At 38.1% G+C, this 24,097-nt stretch overlaps 1 protein-coding gene across 2 annotated transcripts in view; it reads left to right on the forward strand.

Moving 5' to 3' along the window:
* The window catches only part of ABCG2 (ATP binding cassette subfamily G member 2 (Junior blood group)), an 83,434-nt gene that overhangs the window by 48,140 nt on the left and 11,197 nt on the right, over positions 1-24,097 (forward strand). For both annotated transcript variants that reach the window (XM_036763408.1, XM_036763407.1), the window contains 7 exons: positions 1,671-1,828; positions 2,934-3,085; positions 14,373-14,477; positions 15,139-15,389; positions 20,212-20,294; positions 21,417-21,506; positions 23,612-23,736. In XM_036763408.1, coding sequence (XP_036619303.1) covers positions 1,671-1,828; positions 2,934-3,085; positions 14,373-14,477; positions 15,139-15,389; positions 20,212-20,294; positions 21,417-21,506; positions 23,612-23,736 — 964 coding nt within the window. The remainder of the gene's footprint in view (positions 1-1,670; positions 1,829-2,933; positions 3,086-14,372; positions 14,478-15,138; positions 15,390-20,211; positions 20,295-21,416; positions 21,507-23,611; positions 23,737-24,097) is intronic.

A 24,097-nucleotide genomic window follows, 5' to 3' on the forward strand; every position in this document is an offset into this window, starting at 1 on the left:
GAGGTATGTGGTTGGTACAGAGTAAAGCATACGGAGGCATAATCCATCTCCTTAAGAAATTTACAGTGTCTTGGTCTAGGCTAGTGGTCTCTAAAAGTTTTGGTTTCCTACTCCTATCTGTAGAAAATTTTTGAGAACACATGCCAACATGGTGTATACTTACGGTGCAGTGGATAGAGTATTGGGCCTGGAGTCAGGGAGATGAGTCTTCCTGAGTTCAAATCTGGCCTCAGACACTAGCCATGTGACTCTGGGTAACTCACTTCACTCTGCCTCAGTTTCCTCATCTGTAAAATGAGCTGGAGAAGGAAATGGCAAACCATTCTAGTATTTTTGCCAAGAAAGCCCCAAATGGGGGTCACAAAAAGTTGGGCATAACTGAAAAATGAATGAACATTTATTTATAGGTTATGGATATCTACTACTAATAGTCTTGTACTTTATACAATACTATTATACTAATAGTCATGTACTTTATAAACTTAAATAAAAATAGACATTTTAAAAGGATGAGATAAAAAGTAGTGTTTGAACCTAGAGTCAGGAGAGAACCATTGAATTTTATTGAATAAGAACATGACTTGTTCAGTTCTGAACTTTAGGGAAATCACTTTGGCAGCTGTGTGGAAGAAGAGTTGATAAGGGGGGAGAATTGAATCAAGGAGACCAGAAGTGATGAGGGCCTGAAATATCAGGCTGTGTGAAGAGAGAGAGGAGACTGATGGAAGTGATTGCAGGAGTAGAAATGACAAGATTTGACAGCCAACTGGATATGGGGTAAGGAAGAGTGAGCCGTAGGGGGATGATGGTCAGGTTGTGAGCCTGGGTGGCTAGAAGATAGAGAAGATGAGTTTGTCAGGAAGAATGAGATCTTTGGTTATAGATCATAATGCATTCGTGTCTACTCATCCTGAGAAACTCTATCCCACCCAAAATGAAAAGAGGCAAGGGCAGAGTTCTTGGTCATCAGTTATAGCCTTAAGTACAGAACCCATCTACTAAAGGGGTATTTGCAGCCATGGGGTTATCTGAGGGGCAGGGGATGGGGGAGAATTTTCCTAATGGTACCTGTAGCAGCTGTGCATGCCTAGTTAAGCAATTAGCTGCCCTGAGGAGCCAACTCCCTTTTTTCTCCCTGCCCTCCCCCCCGCAGGTAAGAAGAGATTGGAAGTCTACACAGTGGACAGGCCCCATGATTGGCTCTCATGGGGAGGGTGGGATCCTAACCCATTTTCCATTTGCTTGATCACATACCTCTGGAGACCTCTAATCTAGACCAGTCACATGAACATGATTAACTGAAATATCTTAGGATGAAATGTGTTGAGGAGAAAGGTTGAAACAGAGATTGAAAATGCTAATTGAAGCCAGGAAGGCTTTCTAGAGAAGGTGGTGGCCATCTGAGATGATTTAAAAAAAGGTAAGAATAAGTGTGGTAGACCAATCTTTTCTGATCTGTTAAGGTTATGCTTTTTTTAGCTTCCTCCTCAAGGTACTTCTTATGAATATGGTAAGCAGTAGGGGTTTTCCTTTTCTCTTTCTCATATCTTTATCTTTCTTTGAGATGGGAATTTTATCAAATCTAGACCATGTCTTCAGTGTTTAAATTTGTTGCCGATAATTAATGATTTAGTACAAAACTTACCTTTTTGTGGAATTTACTGCTCTAGGTGGGAACTCCGTTTGTTCGTGGTGTTTCTGGAGGAGAAAGAAAAAGGACCAGTATTGGAATGGAACTTATTTGTGATCCATCTATCTTGTTTCTGGATGAGCCCACAACTGGCTTAGATGCCAGCACGGCAAATGCTGTTCTCTTACTGCTGAAGAGGTAAGGATCCACTAGGTCCACTAACGTACTGCTGCTCCAAGAAGCCTTTGCTAATTCCCACAGTTGTTGTCACTCTCTCCCTCAAATTGTGTATTTATATGTGTACATGATATTCCCCCCATGTTGAACATCAGGTCCTTGTAGGCAGAGTTTTGTTTTTGTTGTTAAAACCCCTTTGCACATTGCTTGGCACATTAATAAATACTTGTTATGTTAATCTAATTGAATAAAATAGTTTAGGTAGAGATACTATCAAAATTTTTCTATTACCAGCAGTTCTTGCTTTACATAAATTGCATTATGCAAATTAAACTCCCTCGGTAGGTGCTGCTCCAGAGCCATGGAGGGGGTGGGGCTGTGTGGAGCTCCCTGAGGGAAGGGAAGAAATCTGCAGAATGATCCACTTACTTTAAGTGAGAACTGGTTGTATATAGGGTTTATTCTAGGGATGTGATTGGCATTATTTTAAATAACTAGTCATAAAATAGTAAAATGCTACAAAATACTAGATGAATTTTGTGTCTGGGCTTGAAATAATTGGTTTTAGCCTTCCTTGATGGTACAGAAATTTAATATAAATTTCTTGTACACTGATTTAGCCTTTCCTTTGATCCTTTTGCCTAGGAGGAAGTTGAGCAGAATTTTTTTCTCTAGTAATGATAAGAAAGTAAAAAATAAGTACATTCCAGGATTCAGAAGCTGTCCCTATATTTATATCTATATGTGTGTGTGTGTGTGTGTGTATGTGTATATATATATACGCGCGCGCGCACACATACACACACACACATATATAGATATAAATAAAATATATCCTGTAAACTTCAAAAGTAAACTTCAGTCATTAAAGATTGTGGGCATACGGCATTCTAATGACTGATTTTGCTACTTGATCTAGGTATTAAAAAAAATTGGAAACAAGCAGGTGGACACCACTTTATTGTGTTATTTCTTAATTAGATATGCTTCAAAATGAAGAGCAGAAATGGTGTGAAAGAGATAAAACTCCAATGAACCAGAGGAGAAACTCAGAGCAGTGTCCCCTTTGCGGGAGGGAGCGCATTCTCCATGGGTTCACTGATTCCATTTTCTATCTTCAATTTAGGATGTCTAAGCAGGGAAGAACAATCATCTTCTCTATACATCAGCCTCGCTATTCCATCTTCAAGTTGTTTGATAGTCTGACCTTACTGGCTTCTGGAAGATTGATTTACCATGGTCCTGCTCAGGAAGCCTTGGAGTACTTTGCTTCTTTTGGTACAGTAGACTTTTTTCATGCACTCATGAAAAGAATTAGGCTCTAGAGGATTAAGGTGACTTCCAGCTATAAGTCTCATATGATATGGTTCAAATCCTCAGGATCCTAAAAGAAAAAACTGAGTAGTGAGTAGTAACCAAAGCAAACAAAAAAGCCCAGATTATCATCCATCTGTGATACATAATCACTATGGGTTTGTTTGAAACCCATTTATCTAGGTAGAATATTACTACTATTAAATTTCTGTCTTCTTTATCCACTATTCTTTGTTCTTTAGTTACTATAATTAACCCAGATTCATCCTGTATAGGAGTAATGAAGGAGATAAAATCATTATTGTACCTTCCCTTCCAGTCATACCAGCGCTTTCTATGAATATACGGTAGAATCGTGTTCTGTATTCCATAGTTACTGCATAAGACAATAATCACAGAGTCAGAATTAACCCTTGGGAGTCTCTTAAATCAGAGCCAAGGTGGCAGAAGCACCACAGCCAAGCTGTCTTCACATTCCCCTTTAAACAACTTTAAAATAACACCTCAAGTTGAATCCAGGAGCAGCACAGCAAACAGACCTCATGGCGAGATATTTTTCCGGCCTGAGACAACTTAGGAAGTTGGAAGAAGTCTGTGATACTGGGGTGGGGGCTGGCCCATGGTGCATGTGGCAGCAACACCAGCTGTAGGCTTTGGAGGTGGCTGCGACAGCAGCAGCCACAGTTTCTGGAGCTCTCAGTCCAGAGATATTCAGAGGATAGGTCAGAAGGAGATTCCAGTGTTAGCACTGGGTGTGGTACCTGGAGCTGTTTATCATCTCCATGGATCACACTCACTTCTGAGTTGCATTCCAAGGGGAAGAGGAATGTTTTAGGTCACAAAGGAGCAGGATCCCTGAGGAGCAGTAGTGCTTGCTGTTATAAAGGATCAGGGGCTTTTCATGGATAAGGAGCAGAATACAGACCAGGAGATCAGTGACCACACTTGTACACAGATCACACCACCTTAGAGATACCAAAAACCTCCAGCCCCCAGAACTAGCTTTGAAAACAGCAGTACAAAAAAGCCTGAAGCTTGGGACAGTGCCTCTTCCCCCTCCCATATCAGGAACAGAGACCAACTTTAACATGAAGGTCCAAAGTCAAGAATAGGCTGGAAAAGTGAGAAACAACAATAATAACAAACCTAACCATAAAAAGGCTACTATAGTGACAGGAAAGATTGATACCCAAACTCAGTAGGAAGTAACAATATCAAAACAGCTACAAGCAAAGCCTCTAGGAAAAAAAATACAAATTGGACATAAATCCAACAAGAATTCCTACAAGAGCTAAAAGAAAACTATTTAAAAATCAATTAAGAGTGGTAGAGGAAAAATTGGGAAAAGAAATGAAAGTGATTAAAGACAACTATGAAAAGACAATAGCTTATTAAAAGAGATTTAAAAAATTCTGAAGAAAACAATACTTTAAAGAACAGAATTGGCCGAATGATAAAAGTTACAAAACTTCGCTGATGAAAATAACTCCTTAAGAAGCAGAATTAGCCAAAAGGAAGAAGAAAAGCTCACTGAAGAAAATAATACCTTAAAAATTAGAATTATCCAAGTAGAAGCTAATGATCCCCTGAAACATCAAGAAACAAAACAGAATGAAAAAGATAGAAGAAAATGTGAAATATCTCATTGGAAAAAGAACTGATTTGGAGGATAGATCGAGGAGAGATTATTTAAGAATTGTGGACTACCTGAAAGTCATGATAAAAAATAAAACTCTAGACATCATATTTCAAGAAATTATAAAGTCCCCTAAATCATTGATAAAGTACAGTATGGTATCTTTAAACTTACAATTTCAGGGGTGTTCGGTTCTGTTTAAAAGAAGGAAGGCTACATAACTATTGCTACGGCAATAGCTAAACATGTTTAATTGAACATCAATTTTATTTTTCACTGTACCCAATTAAGTTATTGATGAGAGAAGCGAGCTAATACTTCTACTCAGATCAAAGAAAATAGAAACAAAGACTTGTCAGAAAAACTGATAAAGTGAAAAATATTCTTGAAAGGGTTTCACACATAAGTGTGATTATATTAGAGGGTGATCACACTATCACAGAACTATTTGTTCTTCCTTGGCCACAAAAAAAAGGGACCCAAAGAAGTCAAAGGTAACATAGTAGGGACTTTTTAACTAAACTGGAATGCTAGAAAAGGCAACAAAGAGTATCCCTCTCTTTGACTCTACTGAACTAAGCGGAATGACTACATATACTGTGGCTAGGATGAAGAGGAAACTCGAGATTCATACTGCTGAGAAGCTTACACAGTGAGAAGTTTGCAGGAACTGAGACTGGCTGAGGGAGCAGCAGATTCCCATTTTCCATCTCATGCCAGTTTTTTTAAATTACATTTTTTATTTTTAGTTTACAACATTTAGTTTTACATGTTCTTGAGTTTCAAATTTTCTTCCCTTCTCCCCCCTCCCCCCAAGACAGCATGCAGTCCGATATAGATTCTGCATAAACCTTCGCATTAAACTTATTTACACAATAGTCAAGTTGCAAAGAAGATTTATGAACAATGAAATGAGTCATAAGAGAGAAGAAACAAAACCAAAAAAGAAAAAGAGAACAAACAGTTTGCCACAATCTGCATTCAGACTCCATAGTTCTTTCTCTGGATGTAGCTTGCTTTTTCCATCATGAGTCCATTGGAGCTGTCTTTGAGGCTTGTATTGCTGAGGAGAGGCAAGTCTATCAAAGTTAGTCATCACAGAATCAATATGTCTGTGGTTGTGTACAATGTTCTCCTGGTTCTGCTTCTCTCACTTAGCATCAGATCATGTAGGTTTTTCCAGGTTATTATGACATCCGTATCTTCCCTATTTCTTATAGCACGATAGTATTCCATTATGTTGATATACCACAACTTGTTCAGCCATTCCCCAATTGATGGGCATCCCTTTGATTTCCAATTCTTCGCCACTACAAAAAGAGCACTTATAAATATTTTTGTACATACAGGTCCCTTTCCCACTTGTGTGATCTCTTTGGGATACAGCCCTAGAAGTGGTATTGCTGGCTCAAAGGGTATGCGCATTTTTATAGCCCTTTGGGCATAGTTCCAAATTGTTCTCCAAAATGGCTGGATCTGTTCACAACTCCACCAACAATGTATTAATATTACAGTTTCCCACATCCTCTCTAGCATTTATCATTTTCCTGTTTTGTCATGTTAGTCAATCTGACAGGAGAGATGTGGTACTTAAGAGTTGTTTTGGTTTGCATCTCACTAATCAATAGTGATTTCGAGCATTTTTTCATATGTTTATAGATATCTTTAATTTCTTCCTCTGAAAACTGCCTGTTCATATCCTTTGACCATTTCTCAGTTGGGGAATGACTTGTATTCCTATAAATTTGGCTCGGTTCCCTGTATATTTTAGAGATGAGGCCTTTATCAGAGACATTGGTTGTAAAGATTTTCTCCCATTTTCTGCTTCCCTCCTAATCTTTGTTGCGTTGGCTTTGTTTATACGAAAACTTTTCAGTTTGGCATAATCAGAATTATCCATTTTGCATTTTATAATACTGTTTATCTCTTGTTGGATCATGAATTCTTCCATTTCCCATAAATCTGACAGGTAGACTATTCCTTGCTCTCCCAAATTGCTTACAGTATCAGCCTTTATTCCTAAATCATGTACCCATTTTGATTTTATTTTGGTATATGATGTGAGATATGGGTCTATGCCCAGTTTCTGCCATACTATTTTCCACTTATCCCAGCAGTTTTTATGAAATAGTGAATTCTTAGCCCAGAAACTGGACTCTTTGGGTTTATCAAAGAGTAGATTGCTATAGTCATTAACTACTGCGTCTTGTGTACCTAACCTATTCCACTGAACCACTACTCTGTTTCTTAGCTGGTACCAGGTAGTTTTGAGGACTGCTGCTTTATAGTACAGTTTGATATCAGGTATGGCTAGGTCACCTTCCCTAGCATTTCTTTTCATTAATTCCCTTGATATTCTGGACTTTTTGTTTTTCCAGATGAATTTTGTTGTTATTTTAACCAGCTCTGTAAAATAAGTTTTTGGTAGTTTGGTATGGCACTGAATAAATTAATTTAGGTTAAATTGTCATTTTTATTATATTAGCTCGGCCTAACCACAAGCAACTGATGTTATTCCATTTAATCATATCTGACTTTATTTGTGTGAGAAGTGTTTCGTAATCATGTTCATATAGGCCCTGTGTTTGGCTTGGCAGGTAGACTCCAAAATATTTAATAGTGTCTACAGTAACTTTAAATGGAATTTGTCTTTCTATCTCTTGCTCTTGGGCTTTGTTAGTAATATGTAGGAATGCCGAGGATTTATGTGGGTTTATTTTATATCCTACAACTTTGCTAAAGTTGTTTATTATTTCAAGCACTTTTTTACTTGAATCTCTAGGATTCTCTAAGTAAATCATCATATCATCTATAAAAAGTGATAATTTAGTTTCTTCTTTGCCTATTCTAATTCTGTCAATTTCTTTTTCTTCTCTTATTGCTACAGCTAACATTTCTAGTACCAAATTGGATAATAGGGGTGATAATGACATCTTTGTTTCACCCTGGATCTTATTGGGAATGCATCTAGCTTATCCCCATTACATATAATGCTTGCTGATGGTTTTAGGTAGATGCTACTTATAATTTTAAGGAAGGCTGCATTTATTCCTATACTTTATAGTGTTTTTAATAGGAATGGGTGTTGCATTTTGTCAAAAGCTTTCTGCATCTATTGAGATAATCATATTGTTTCTGCTAGTTTTGTTATAGATATGATCAATTATGCTGATAATCATATGGTTTCTACTAGTTTTGTTATTGATATGGTCAATTATGCTGATAGTTTTCCTAATATTGAACCAGCTTTCCATTCCTGGAATTAATCCTACCTGATCGTAGTATATTATTCTCCTAATAAGTTGCTGCAGTCTTTTTGCTAATATTTTATTTAAAATGTTTGCATCAATATTCTTTAGGGAAATTGGTCTATGATTTTCTTTCTCTGTTTTAACTCTTCCTGGTTTAGGTATTAGTACCATATTTGTTTCATAAAAAGAATTTGGTAGGACTCCTTCGCCTGTTTTCCCAAATAATCTATCAAGTATGGTAATTAATTGTTCTTTAAATGTTGACTAGAATTCACATGTAAAACCATCTGGCCATGGAGATTTTTTCCAAGGGAGTTAATTGATGGCTTGCTCCATTTCTTTTTCTGAGATGGGGTTATTTAGGTAATTTACTTCCTCTTCTCTTAACCTGGGCAATTTGTATTTTTGTAAATATTCATCCATTTCCCTAAGGTTATCAAATTTACGGGCATACAATTGGGCAAAATAATTCCTAATTATTGTTTTAATTTCCTCTTCATTTGAGGTGAAGTCACCCTTTTCATTTTGGATACTGGTAATTTGGTTTTGTTTTTTTTAATCAAATTTACTAAGGGTTTATCAATTTTATTGGTTTTTTTCATAAAACCAGCTCTTAGTTTTATTTATTCAATAGTTTTCTTGATTTCAGTTTTATTAATCTCTCCTTTGATTTTTCAGTATTTCTAATTTGGTATCTAATTGGGAATTTTCAGTTTGTTCTTGTTCTAGTTTTTTCAGTTGCATGCCCATTTCATTGATCTCCTTTTTATCTATTTTATTCATGTAAGCATTTAGAGATATAAAACTTCCCCTAAGAACTGCTTTTGCTGCATCCCATAAGTTTTGATATGTTGTCTCATTATTGTCATTCTCTTGAATGAAGCAATTAGTTGTTTCTATGATTTGTTCTTTGTCCCACTCATTCTTTAGAATTAAATTATTTAGTTTCCAATTAATTTTTAGTTTATCTTTCCAGAGTCCTTTATTACAAAAAAATTTTATTGTGTCATGATCTGAGAAGGATGCATTGAATATTTCAGCCTTTCTACACTGGATTGTGAGGTTTTTATGCCCTAGTAATTAATTTTTCAGTTAATTTTTGAGTATGTGTCATGTACTGCTGAGAAAAAAATATATTCCTTTTTATCCCCATTCAGTTTTCTCCAGAGGTGTATCATATCTGCCTCTTCTAAAGTTCTATTCACCTTCTTCTTTCCTGTTTATTTTGAGGTTAGATTTATCACGTTCAGAGAGGGGAAGGTTGAGGGCCCCCACTAGTATAGTTTTATTGTCTATTTCTTCCTGTAATTCCCTTAACTTCTCCTCTTAAGAATCTGCATGCTATACCACTTGGTGCATATATGTTAAATAATGATATTACTTCATTGTCTGTGGTTGGTGCCTTTTAGCAGGATATAGTGTCCTTCCTTATCTCTTTTACTTAGATCTGTCTTAGTTTTTGCTTTGTCTGAGATTAGGATTGCACCTCCTGCTTTTTTCACTTTAGCTAAAGCACAATATATTCTATTCCATCATTTTACTTTTACTCTGCCTGTATCCCCCTTTTTCAGATGTGTTTCTTGTAAACAATATATTGTAGGATTATGGTTTTTAATCCTTTCTGCTCTCTACCTCCGTTTTATGGGAGAGTTTATCCCATTCACATTCACAGTTATGATTACAAGCTGTGCCTTTTTCTCTATCCTGTTTACTCTCCCATTTATGCTTTTATTTCTCCCTCCCCTCTTCCGCTCCTCAAGAGTTTTGCTTTTGACTACCACCTTCCTCAATTTACCCTCCCTCTTGATTTCCCTCCTTTATCTTACTCTTTTCCCCTTGCTACTTCTTCCCTCCCTTCTGACCACCCCCCCCCGCCCTTGCCTTTCTCCGCCTACTGCCTGTAGGACAAGTTTGATTTCTATACTTTTCAGAGTATATTTTTTTTTTCTTCTTGAACCAAATCTGATGAGAGTAAAGCTCATATACTACTCTTCTCCCTCCCGTCTTTCCCTCTACTATAATGTGTTTTTGTGCATCTTCATTTGATGTAATTTACCATTTTCTACTACCTCCTTACCACTTCTCCCAGAACTCTCCCTTTACATCTCTTAATTATGTTTTTTATCCTTATATCAGTTATTTTATACTGATACCCACAGTCTATGTGTATCCCTTTCAATTGTCATAATAACTGTAGTGTTCTCAAGATTGGCGCATATATATGTATATGTACATACACACATACATATATGTAACATATATAAAACAATATAATCCTATATAAGGATGTAAACAGTTTGCCCTTATTGGTTAACAAAGTTTGTGGGGTTTTTTTCCCCTGTTTACCTTTTTATGTCTCTCTTGAGTTTTGTATTTGAAGATCAAATTTTCCATTGAGTTCTGGCCTTTTCATCAGGAAGGTCTGGAATTCCCTTATTTCATTGAATGTCCATTTCCTTGCCTGAAAAATTATGCTCAATTTTTCTGGGTAGTTGATCTTTGGTTGTAGTCCCAGCTCCTTTGCCCTTCAGAATATCATGTTCCAGTTTCTCCTGTCATTTAATGTAGAAGCTGAAAGATCCTGCATGATCCTGACTGTAGTTCCATGATATTTGAATTGTTTCTTTTTGGCTGCTTGCAGTATTTTCTTCTTGACTTTGTAATTCTGAAATTTGGCTATAATATTTCTTGGAGTTTTCAGCTTGGGATCTCTTTCAGAGCATGATCGGTGGATTCTTTCAATCATTATTTTCCCCTCTGGTTCTGGGACCTCTGGGCAGTTATGTTTGATAATTTCTTTGAAGATACTGTCCAGGCTCTTTTTTTTTTTTTATTGTGGCTTTCCGGTAGACCAATAATTCTTAAACTGTCTCTCCTGGAGCTGTTTTCCAGGTCAGTTGTTTTTCCAATCAGATATTCCACATTTTCTTCTATTTTTTCATTCTTGACATTTTGTTTGACTACTTCTTGATGCCTCATAGAGTCATTAGCTTCTACTTCCTCAGTTCTAATTTTTAATGAGTTGCTGTCTTCATTTTGCTTTTGAGTCTACTTTTCCAGTTGGGTGATTTTACCTTTCAGGATGTCATTTTCTCTATTTAGATTCTGATACTCCTTAGCCATTTCACCAATTTTACTTCTTAAAGATTTGATCTCATCCGTGATTTTTTTTTTCCATTTTTTCTTTTATCTCCCTAATTTGGTTTTTAAAATCCTCCTTTAGCTCTTCCAGTAATGCTTTTTGGGCTTGAGACCAGTTCACATCCACTTTTGAGGTATCAGATGTGGGTATAGTGTCAATGCTGTCCTCTTCTGAATTGGTGTTTTGATCTTCCCTGTCTCCATAAAAAGAATCTGTGATCCTTGGTTTTTTCATGTTCTTCTTCACGTTGGTTAGCTTTTTCCTGGCTTTACAATGGGTTTCTGCTTTTGGGATTCAGGGATCTCTGTCCCAGGTTTCTTGTTCTGGGAATTGTGAGCCTAGTTACTGGCTTTGTGTATTATGGCCTTCCATTTCCTGAGGTGTGGGGGAGGGGTCATATGGCTACCAGAAGTCTACTCTTCCCATAGGGGTGTTTTCCAGCACCAGTGGTCTCAGCAGTTGTCCGTGCTGGTGTCTGCCACTTCTCTGGCTGTGCAAAGGCATGTCTGGGTTCCTGGTGTTGACCCTTACTGGCTCTGCCCGTCTGGTACTCAGAAGTTCCCAGTATTTAGCTATTGAAGCCCCACTTCTGTCTCCTCTATTCCAGCATTTTTTCCCCGAGGAATTCTCTGGGTCAGTGAGGGAGGGATGGATGAGAGCTGTTTTACCTGGCCATTTTGTCTCCTGGAAGCTCAAGAAGGCAGGTTTCAAACCTTTGGGCTGCAAGCGTCAGGAGATGTCTCATGGCCACAGGTGCTGTGCTGCTGCAGCCTCCCATCCTGTGTTGGGAGGCATGAGGTTCTCCACTGGTTTCATGTGCCCAGCTTTCTCCCAGCCTGGATCGCTGGTTGGTTTCCACAGCTGCTTCCACTTTGGTGCTGTCTGATGCCACTCCACACACCAGGCACTCTCCCAGCCTACAGATCCATCCCATCAACCCGTTGGACTTTACTGGCTTGGAAGTTTGCCCCACTCAGTCTACTAGTGGCTTCTGACTCTCTCAGATCTGCTCAGATTCACTTTTTTAGAGGTATTGGACAGAACTTGTGAGAGAGCTCTGGTAAGACACTGTTTGCACGCAGCCATCTTAGCTCTGGCCCCCCATCTCGTGCCAATTTTATGCTCACTCCAGTGTATGAGTAGAGATAGAGTAGAAATGGCAGGTGGAATTGTTGGTACTATTTAAATTGTGCGCTCTCTCTCTCCCCCTCTCCCTCCCTCCCTCTCCCCTTCTCCTCCTCTCTCTTTCTTCTTTCTCTCTTCCTCTCCTCCCCCAATAGCTGAATTTGTAGGAGTTAAATATATATATCCCTTAGTAGCAGTTAACAGATTGCCATTGATTCAGTTGAATACTGAATGAATTAACTTGGAGATAACCATAAAGGAGGGGACCTCTGCAAAGCCATAATTATTACCAGGCTACTGAAGGAACTTTGTACCAGACTAAGTTCCTCAGCTTTATTACCTTCTTTGTATCAACCCCTCCCAACAACACCTTCCACCTCCCATTCTGACCCCTCCTCTTCCCTCTCTTCTGGGAGAAGTTGATTGATTGATATAATAATTTCCCTGTCCAAGAATCTTTAGTGACTCTCTATTGCCTCCAAGATAAAGTTCAAGCTCTTCAACCTGGATGAAGGTTCTCCACAGTCTGGTTCTAAAATCTTTCTTTATGTTACTTTGTTTTTAGATCAGCAGTTCAGCTAAACTGTGTTCCTGGCTGTTGCACACACATCCTCCCAGGAGATTTTCATGTAAATTGTCCTCCCACCTGGAATGACCTCTAGATCTCTACCTTTCAGCTTCCTTTTCTTCCTTTAAGGCTCACCTCGTGTTATATTAACTGCGAATCAGTTAATCAACAAGCATTTATTCAGCACCTATTTTCCCCCAAAATGGCAAAACCGAAAGAGATCCTGCCTTCTCTTAATTCTCTCCCCAGTAGTATTTTCTCCTTTCCTAGATGTTCTAAGAGCATTTTTTTCTCCTTTTCCTCATTAATTCCCTACTTTGTATGATTATTATCTTAGTGTGTGTGGTATCACCTTGGCGGGGGGGAATCCCCTTGAGACCCCAGTTCTTGTCTTTGCATTCCCAACTTCTCATGATAGGCCCTTCATAGATGTTTGAATTAACGAATTGTCTTGAAGCAGACCTTGACAAAGGGCAGCAAGGTGGAGCAGTGGATAGAACACTGGGCCTGGAATCAGGAAGACCTGAGTTCAAATCTGGCCTCAGACACTTACTAGTTGTGTGACCATGGGCAAGTCATGTTATCTTGTTTGCCTCGGTTTTCTCCTCTGGAAAATGATCTCGAGAAGGGAATGGCAAACCACTCCCGTATCTTTGCCAAGAAAACCCCAAATGGGGTCACAAAGAGTTGGACACAACTGAATAAGAACAACAAAAAGACCTTGACAAATAAGGCTACCCCTAGAAAGATGTAGACCCCCATACTTTGTGCTTTTCTGTTACTTTTCTTCCCCACTGATGTTAATTTCAAGTTGGTTTTTCCCATGTAGTGGGCAGCATTGAAGGAGAAGAAAATCAGGGTTTACATTGAGATGGATTACGTAGAATGGAAAAAGGGCAATCTGTGTCTTTGTCTAAGTTGCAGGAAAGAACATCACAAGGGTTAAGTGCTGATTCTATGTAAGTGGATATTTATGTATCTGTATGCATGTGTATGTATATATGTATGTATGTATGTATGTACATTGTATACACTGATGTCTGCAACAACAATCTATGACTTGGTAGGTCTGCTCAGGGCAGAGCAGGGTGTAGGGTGGTTCTGCTTACTATTTCTATTCCATCAGTAGTTTCTTCATGATCTATTTCCTTACTTTTTTTCCTGTTTCTTCCTTTTACTCCCAGAGGTGAGTCTTGCCAGATTTGAGTGGAGGTGTCAGGAATAAATGAAGCAGGTATAGGACACCCACTTCACTGGGTGTTTCCATTCTCATTTAATGGGAATAAGAGGGAAGAAATACCTAGGCCCCAGCGTAGTCATAATTCTCCTTCAGTGTATAGGAAAGCATGGCATATAATTGCTTGGCCAATATTGATTAAAATGGGATTATCAGGGTGGAAGGAAGGAAAAATAAGTAAAAAGAGAAAGGTAAGAGTTTTGGACTCTTTATGACTCTTGACTGAGTGCTTTCTTCATCTCTGTGGATCACTACTAGTTACTGAGTGGCCATGTTTGGATTCTCTTTGTAGGCTACCATTGTGAGCCCTATAATAACCCGGCAGATTTCTTCCTGGATGTCATTAATGGAGACTCTTCTGCTGTGCTGTTAAACAGAGAGGAAGGCCGTGGTGAAGGTAAATAAATGGAAAACTATTTGTGAATTAATTGGATTCATAGTTTCATATCCATACTAATTGGCTAAAATTAAGAAACTGACAACATAGAGTTGTGGATATAAAGCTTTGATATGAGAGTATGAACTAAGCAGTGAACATTTAATTTTGTTGTCTAAATTTCAATGATCAGCATTCCAGCTGGCTGATAAATAAGATGTTTACTGCGTACATTGTGCCCATGGAACATTAGTTTTGGTGACAGCTTTATTGATGTTGTTTAACCTGAGTGTAAGGATTTTATGAGTTTCCACACAATTAATATCAAGGATCAAATATTAAAATGAGGATTTGAATCCATCACCAAAAGAGAATAAACAAATGATTTGTTAAAACATCTAAAATATAGTCACAAAACTTCAGTTTTGGAGTTATAATATAATAACTGTAGCTATCAAAGTAATGTTGCTAACTTTTTTTCAAATGTGTGATTGCCTAAACTCATAAATATATTTGGGAGAAAGTCCAGTTAAATTATTTTTTGTGAATTAATAAATTATAAATAATTTTAAATTATAAAATAAATAATAAATTAACAACGTTTTTAAAAATCAGGATAGAAATTATTTTGGTCAGTTGTCCTTTTAATAATTCAACTCTGGTTTTTCTCTTTAATCCAAAGCTCAGAATAATGCAGAACACGCACAGCATCATAGGCCTATCATAGATCAATTGGCAGAGAATTATATTAACTCCACCTGCTTCAAGGACACTAAAGCAGAACTAGATACATTCTCTGCAGGGATTCAAAAGATCAAGGTGACTCCTTTCAGGAAAACAGCTTATGTTACCTCCTTCTGTCATCAAGTCAGATGGGTGTCCAAACGGTCGTTCAAAAATTTGCTGCGCAGCCCTCAAGCTTCCATAGCTCAGGTAAAGTTGCTGCATCTTTTCAAACAAACTTCTCCAAACAGATCTAGAGAATGCACCAAACTGAATCCTCATGGAGAAATCCATAAAAAGGTCTTTAAGAGAAAACAGTGAATTATTTGTTCAGCCCGTGTTGGCTTAGGAAGACTAACACAGGGATATCTGTGACACTAGAGAAAGGTCAGGTAGGGTGCGTATGGAGCATTCCAGTGCCCAAGGAAGAGATAGTACCTAAGGGGGAAAGAAGGTCCCAGACCCAAACCAGGGCACCTCCAGGCCTATACTGGGCCATTGTAATGTAGACAGGTTCAGACTGGTAGTTTTGCCCCCCACTATCCAGATCGGGGTCACAGATCCGGGGTAGAGTGAAAAGAGGACCTGCCCACCATAGTGCCAGTCCCAAGTAAGAAGACCCTGGGTGATGTATGGAGAAAGGAGGAAGTCCAAGAGCCAGCAATAGCAGCAGCAGTATGGCTCAGACCTCAGGCACAAAATAGAGTCTCACTTTCAACATGTAACCAACCCTGTAGAGGAATGATTTAGGGTGGAAATTCCAGACCGAAATGTCACCTATGCTGCTCTGAGCCAACAGAGCTTTCTTACTGGCTGATGGGGGCAGTCTAGTAGCAGTCGACTCTTGCTCAGGCCCAAACCCAAGACTGGGGAGACTGGACTACTTTAGGAACACTAAAAGCCTATAGGTCCCCAGCCTGTCAACACAATGCTCAGTATCCCAAGATATCAACAGAGAGCTAGCTCAGCCATCCATTCAGAAGTACTGCAGAGAAGGAATATGATCAATGAGAATTCTCTATGCCATTGAAATCAGAGTTCTAGACTTGGCCTACATTTCTTCACCTCTCCCTGCCTTCTCATGAAACAAAGACAAGAGGAATAATTTTACCTCAAAATTCATTATTTTTTCCTGCTTCATAGCTCCCTCTAGAAATATATTGGTTTTCATTTCTGAAGATGTTGGAGGAAAATGTTGAGTCCAGAGAGAAACAAACCATTTGTATATGCTTGCTCTTATTACTTACGTCTTGTAACTGTTTTAGGAGAGCTTGGCTTTGTGACATGTAAGTGCCTTGAAGTGAAAAGATTTTTTTTTCTCCATAGAATCTAGCATAGGGCACATAGTAGGTGATCAAGTGCTTGTTGATTGATTAGCACATAATAGGTGATTAGATGCTTGTGGATTGATTAACACATAGGTGATTAAATGCTTGTTGATTGATTAGCACATAGTAGGTGATCAAGTGCTTGTTGATTGATCAGCACATAATAGGTGATTAGATGCTTGTGGATTGATTAACACATAGGTGATTAAATGCTTGTTGATTAATTGTGACAGCTTTCACTCTGGAAGGTTCTACAACTTGCCAGATTAATGGACGTAGCAGTTAGCTTTTTTCTTTTCTTGAAACTGGGTCTCCTTGTCTTGCCCAGGCCAAATAGAACACTTGTGGGCCTAATCCTGCTGCTGATCGGTGCAGAAGCTCTGACCTCCATTTACAGCCTAGCTTACTTTATTCCTTCATAGACAGCCTGTTGGTTTACCCCCCTGCTCCTTCCCATGCTCCCCTGGGCTCCCCACGTTGATGCCAGACTCAGTAAGGATGCTAAGTCAGCTTTAGCTGTTTTGCATCTCAGAGCTCCCAAGTCAAGCGATCCTCCAGCCTCATATTCCCTCATTAGCAAAAGTTAGGACGTAGCGTTTTTCTGAGTTTCTTATTAAAGTTCCTTCTTTCACTGCGTAGTCATTTGCTTCCCAGAGTGATTTCAGCATGACCCTTCCCCACATCCCCATCATGATATAGCCTTTACCACAGCCTTCAGTAGTATTTATGGATTTTGTACCTTAAAGAAGTCGGCATATCATGATTATACTCCAAGGAAAGGATTTTTTGGGAGCATTGAGCAGTAAGATTTGTTTTCAGATCCTTCACTTTATATTAATATACTATACTGAAATTTCTATCATTGTTCTTAGGGTTCCTGGATTGTAGAAAAGCATTACAGAAAGCTATACAAAGCTACAAAAAGCAGAATTTTCTCCCATTTATTCTGTCATTCATCAGTGTCACTTAAATTTACATAATGTTTTACATTTGACAAAGTACTTTGCTCATGAGTTGGTAGTCAACACGATTCTCATTCCCATTTTTCAATTGAGGAAACTGGATTTAGAAAAGTTAGGCGTGACTTGTCCATAGTCGTCTAGTAAGTGGTAAGGCTGGAGCTTGAACTGTGGTCTGACCCAGAGTTACTGCTGTTTCTCCACGCTGTGCTGCTTTCCTGTATCACCTATGATGAACTGAAGCTGTTTTTATGTCCCTGAGACCATTTTTCATAAAAGTACCCTTTCCAAGCACATTGTTTTATCTGACAGAATACTTTATAAGGGCTTGTATTTGTCTGCAGAGAAACAGAGAGCTTGAAAGAGATGGATGGGGGAGGTACTGGGAAAGAGCCCAAGTCTGACCATCTTCTGCCAATGCAGATTGCCAGGAAGGAATCTACAGAGAGACAGAGATGGTAGCATGGAGCCTTCCTGACCTGTAGGGGAAGGCTGGTTGAGTGATGTCATGGCAGGGACAGTGTAGGGCAAGGCACCGACCCCCCCTGGGTGGCACAGGCAGGTCTCCAGCTAATACCGGTGTCCTTGTGGTACAGAATCCCTTGTAAACATTTTTAGGGGCACTTTCTTATTTTACATGCTAAGAATAGTGAGGAAATCCTGTTTTTACACGGGTATCATAAGTAAGGTCACCTTCTAATTAGCCTCAACCACCAGTTTCAAAATACAAAGAGAAACTACTAGTCACATAACCTTTTTCTCTTTTCATTATTCAAAATCACTCAAGTGCCTCCCATTCTCTTTACCCTTCTCACCACTCCCCCTCCCCCCCACCCAAGATGTACCAAAAGTCTTAGTGCACTTTAAAGTTGGGCCACCCTGTATTATCCTCTGGTTCTAAGACAGCATGGCACAGTAGAATAGCCTGTCTTGGAGTTTAAAAAAAATCAAACCTTGAGTTCAGATTCTGCCACAAAAGCTCTGTGACCTTGGGAATGGAATTTAATCTCTCTGTGTCCCAGAAAGCTCTCTCAAGTTCTAAGTTGCAGAGCAAGTGATGATTTGTACAGATACAGGGCTTTTCGTTATTGAGAATCCCCTATACCAGTGAAACTGCAGACCCAATCCAAAAGAACCCATCAATAGGGTTTTATTTAATGTTTATATATGTATATATACATACATGTGTGCATATACATTGTGTATATGTATATATGTATATACATACATATATACATACATATGCACATACACATATATATGTCCCTTATGAGTGTTGTTTGGTCTATACTTCAAAAATGAGGAATGGTTCACACCTTTAAAAATCTTACTGGGGTGCTATGTTTGGTGTCCGTTTTTGTTTTAATGAAAACTTTGTTTTTTGGCTTTATTTCGTGAAGCTTCTAACTGAATTTGTCTTGGCTTATATTTCGCTAGGGTGTCAGGCATTTTAAATACTATTGCCTTCCTCTCCTGTATTCAACTAACACTATATTTCTTCTGTGTATACTAGCATATTTATATATCATCTCCCAATAGAATGTAGCCTCTTCAAATGTCTCAATTTCGTATTTGTTTTCCTCTGGCTCAATGCCTGGCATATAATCAGTTCTTAATAAGTGCTTGGTGGTTGATTGACAGGAACTAGTTTTTTTTAATAGAAACATCTACTTTCTCCTTTTTGTAGACATTAAACAACATTTAAAAATATTTTAGAATCGATTTTGAGGGTGTCTAGACCTCTAATATTATTGGTGCAGCAAACCCTTGGTGAGGATGCTACCTCCACCAGTGCAATTTATAGCCTGAGAAAACTGCCCGTGATGCTGGGATGTATCTGGGCAGAAAACTTAGCCAGCATGCCCACATAGCCAGTGTGTGGGTCAGAGACCACTACTCACATTAAAAATAGACAGTTCTTGAGAAAGGGCAAAGAGGAATTTATTGCTTTCTCATGAGAAGGGACACACCTCAGTGTGGCCCAAGATGATGCCAGCACTTGTGTGTGGGGGGGGGGGTGGTGGCGGCATACAGCTCAAAGCAAGTTATATAGACACTAACGAAGCATTTCCCCACCCCTACTGGCTCCTCTTCCCATTGACTGGATTTGGAGCTCACATTCTAAACTCGGAATCTTTTCCCAGCAAAAGAGAACAGAGAACAGGCGTGAGACTATGGAAAAGGGAGTAAAAGTTAGATAAACAGGACCTTGCAGGTGTCTGTCTACTGATGTAATTTCTTATCTCTACTTTCTCAGCAGAGCAGTTTCTAAAAATAGGAGGGGTGCAGGGTGGGGGGGGGTTGAATGGTAGGAGAGGTAAGGTCTTTTCCCATGCTGAGGGGGGGCTTCACTATTTCAGTATTCTATTCAATACCATACTGAGGGGGCCTTCACTATTTCAGCATTCCACTCAGTCTGTATGTGTCAGAAACAGGGCTTAGACACAAGTCTTCCTACCTCTGAGGTAGGCTTCCTGTTACTAAGCTTCTTGTTAGAATACGTCCCACCTTTTGAATTCAAAAGGTAAAACAGTTCACTCTCAGATTCTAAGTATGCCATGTGCATCCGTTTGGAGAGGACCTAACATTTTTCTCTTGTTTTATAATGATTTTATTGCAAGTTAGTAACAAAATGTTTCTGTAATTTTTTAAACTTCAACTCTTAAATATATCAGGTTTTTGTTTTTACTTTCTAATTACAACAATTCTTTCCTCTTTCTTTCCCACCCCTCTTTCCTTACAAAGGTAATTATCACGACTTTGCTTGGATTGGTTGTAGGTGCCATTTTCTTTGGGCTCAAAGATGATTCCACTGGAATTCAGAACAGGTAAGTAACCCAGCCCCAGAATCTCTGTGAAGGGACAGTAATGATTTTCAGGAGTATAAAGGGCTAAATGCCATCCCTGAGTTGAAGAGGAAGCTGAGCCAATAAACAGAATTATCATTAGAACTGGTTGTCAGTTTTCATCTTTTCTTCTTCTTTTGTTGATTACTCTTGTATGAATGGATTTTTCTTTTTCTCACCTTTTCTGGTTGTTATATTGGATGATAACTACTATTATTGGGTTCTTAGCCAGTCTATTTAGGGCTAATGTAAAAATGCAAAATTGCATTTTAAGTTTTATGTTGTAAAAAAGCGAGTAGTACAGTATTCTACACATATTACTCAAAACAATGTTGAGTGTTTCTTCTCCGAATTGGAACTGTTGAAGAATTGTAGCCACTACCCTTTTTAAGCTTTTTTTTGCCATATGACACAAATAAAACATTATTTTCTGGCACTAGCACTTCTTATTGCCACCTTTTTTTTCCAAGTGGTGCACAGACATCTGTTTTCCCTTTTGGTGTTAGCAAAGCTTTGATGGTTCTTAATTTTTCACCCTGGTCATTTTGGAAACCACATGGGAGGATAATTGTGTTGGAGCAATCAAGAAAGAAGAGCATACTCTGTTTACAAAGGTTGGGGAAATGTGTAGTACATTTTAGCAAGATTTCCATTCAGAATGTTTGAAAATAAAAAATAACTTGTCATACAAATGGGTATGTTTTATTATCTGGAAAATCTGATCTTATGAAGTATCTCCCAGATACCATATAAATGAAATGTTAACCATGATCAATGCCCGCTTCAGTCAGTTCAAGATTGGGGCTGCTGGGTGTTATAATTCCACTGAGAATAAAAACACCATAGGAGAGGGACAGTCTGGCTTCTACAGCATAAATAGCCCCAGTGACGTTAGGCTCTCACTAAAGCTTTGATTATTAACATAATATAACATACTGTGTAATAAGACTTTTTGATGCTGCACAAATAAATTGAAGAAGGAGGTGATTATTAATTGCTAGAAATAATATATTGTTTTTGTTATTTACATACAGAATCATACCATTTTAATGTAGGGCATGTGGTTGGCCACAGGTGAATTTTGAACAATTTCTTCTTTCACAGAGCCGGGGTGCTCTTTTTCCTGACCAACAATCAGTGTTTCGGCAGCGTCGCTGTAGTCGAACTTTTGGTTGTGGAAAAAAAGCTATTTATGTGAGTAAGCACTTTCTGAATAATAATCAGCGATGATTTCCCAAATGCATATTCTGTTATTTAGTGATTTGCTGTTATTATTATGGTTATTTGCTATTATTTTCCATAATGGATAAATGAAAAAGCTTATATTTTTAAAAAAAATAAGTCCTTATTATTGTGATTAGTGTTGGGGGTACAAAAAGAAAAATGGGACAGTCCCTGATGGCTCATTGGGAAGAGAAGCCATGTTCCTCTGACCATGGGCCTTGTGCTTCCCATCTCCTGCTGGATGCAGCATGGCCCTGAGGGAAGGCATCATCATCATTTCCTACAAAGCAGCAGGTTTCAGTGACCAACTCCCTTTAGCTATCAGCAGCCATCATCTGCCATTTTTCTTTAAAAGTTTTGGTTTTATTGCTGGTTTGTCTTATCCGTTTATCTTATAAAATCCTAATTCCAGACAAATTATTATTAAATTAAACTTTCTTCAATATATCTGATGGGCAGCATAAAAAATAAGGAATGTATAGCAACCATAATTATTCCTAAATCATATTTTTCTTGATGCCTTTTGTGTTTATGTTATATTAATTTCTGAATATGTGTCTTCCCTTTCAAGACACTCCTTATAACAGATTGAAAGAGGAAGAAAAAGAAGCAAGTTCAGCAAAACCAGCCACCACAAAACCCCAGACCCAGAGTTTTAGTCACCTCCTCCCCCATCTCTGCAGTGAAGGGCATGAGCCACTTTTCTGACCTCTGTTTTTGGGCTCTGTTTGGTCCTTATCATTCCCTAGAGTTCAATTTCACATCATTATTCTTTCAGTTTACACTGGGGTAGTGGGTTGTGCATGATGTCCTCCTGATTCTTCTTACTTCACTCAGCCTGAATTCATTTGAGTCTTTAAATTCTTCATCATCATCGTGTCTTATGACACATTTCTCTCCCATTACATTCATCACTTATTGAGCCATTCAGAAAACTATAGACACCTACTTTTTTCCACTTCATAAAATTCCTTCCCTCCACTATAGTTCTCTTTCTTTAAGACACGACTGGGCCACCATTTTCTTTGTGAAACCTTTCTGGTCCTCTCTTTCCAAACTACTTTTGTTTTTAATACTTTCTTTATCTTTGTATTTATTCACTTTATGTTTCTACTGTGTACACTTGTCTATGCATTTGTCTCCTTCATTAGAATATAAACTTCCTGTGAGTAGGAATTATTTTGTTCATTTATCTTTTTATCCCTAATACCTAGCCCAGTACCTGGCACATAGTAGGCATTTAATAAGTACTTGCTAATTAATATTGTGTTTTAAAATTAGTAACTATGCAATGGTTTTAGCCCTTAGTAGTTTAGAAAATTTTTTTTTCCTATTTAGAAAGTTATTTTTTACCCCTAAGGGGTAAACTCAAAATGAGTTATTTTTCATTCTGTGGATTTAGAGTTTGAAAGCAATTAGTCATCTGAACCAATCCCCATATTTGAGCAAATAGTGGGCCATAATTTAAGGTAATTGTTCACAGTCACACAGTAGATAAGTAATGGAACCAGGAGATGAATCCTCGTCTCTTGAATCCAGATCCTTTGCTCTTTTTATCACTGTCACAATGCCCCTAGGCTATCTGACTCTTTTTTCTTTAGTACATAAGGATATTTTTTTTTCCTTTTTTAATTGATACATTTTGTTTTGACACAACCTGGATATTCCAGCAACACTCACACTTGCCTCTGCAAGTGCTTACTCCAAAATAATTAAGCAAAAACACCAGATAGAGGGATCCTACTTCTTGGATTTATTTATTAGCAGAAAGGAAGGATCTGTGCTTTGACATGAATAATTTGATACCAACATTGTTACTTTTTTTTTGCCTTCTGGCGTTGTCATCGTTTGCACAATTGCCATTGTATATATTGTTCTTTTGGCTCTCCTTTCTAAAATTTCTTCTTGGATGGAAACAATAAAATAGTTTGTCATTTTGAATATTAAGTCTTCTAATTTGTTATTTAAAGTCTGACAAGTTATTTGATTGAGCTCTTAAAACTCTAAATTGTTAAGCTCTCCATTGTAGTATATATCTGTAATATTTGTTTTATTTTGTTTTTGGGTTTTTTTAGACATGAGTACGTCAGTGGATACTATAGAGTTTCTTCATATTTCTTTTCAAAGTTGTTAGCTGATTTACTCCCCATGAGAATGTTGCCGAGCGTCATATTCACTTGTATAACTTATTTTATGTTAGGTAAGTAACCTGAAAACAAGGCTTATCTAAGCAATTGAGTTTTAGAAGAAACAGCTGATCTCTCCCTGTTACTTCTCCCCTAATTAGCACGGTGCTTAGCCTATAGTAGTAGGCTATTACTTGTTGATTGATTGAAATTATATTTATATACTATCAGTATTAAACTTGGATCCTCAAGATAGAAAGTCACTTTTTAAGCAGACCTACTTTGCCATTTGGCATCTCTCAGCAAGGGCCAAGATACTCTTCTTAATGTTTGGACAATTTTTTTTCCTCTAATAACGAGAGCTTATTTATGAGACTGTCTGAGCTAATGCTTAGCATATTGAACTGATAAAATGAGAAAGATTAAATTTTTATA

The sequence above is a fragment of the Trichosurus vulpecula genome, chromosome 6 (genome assembly GCF_011100635.1).
Source record: "Trichosurus vulpecula isolate mTriVul1 chromosome 6, mTriVul1.pri, whole genome shotgun sequence".
Taxonomy (NCBI): domain Eukaryota; kingdom Metazoa; phylum Chordata; class Mammalia; order Diprotodontia; family Phalangeridae; genus Trichosurus; species Trichosurus vulpecula.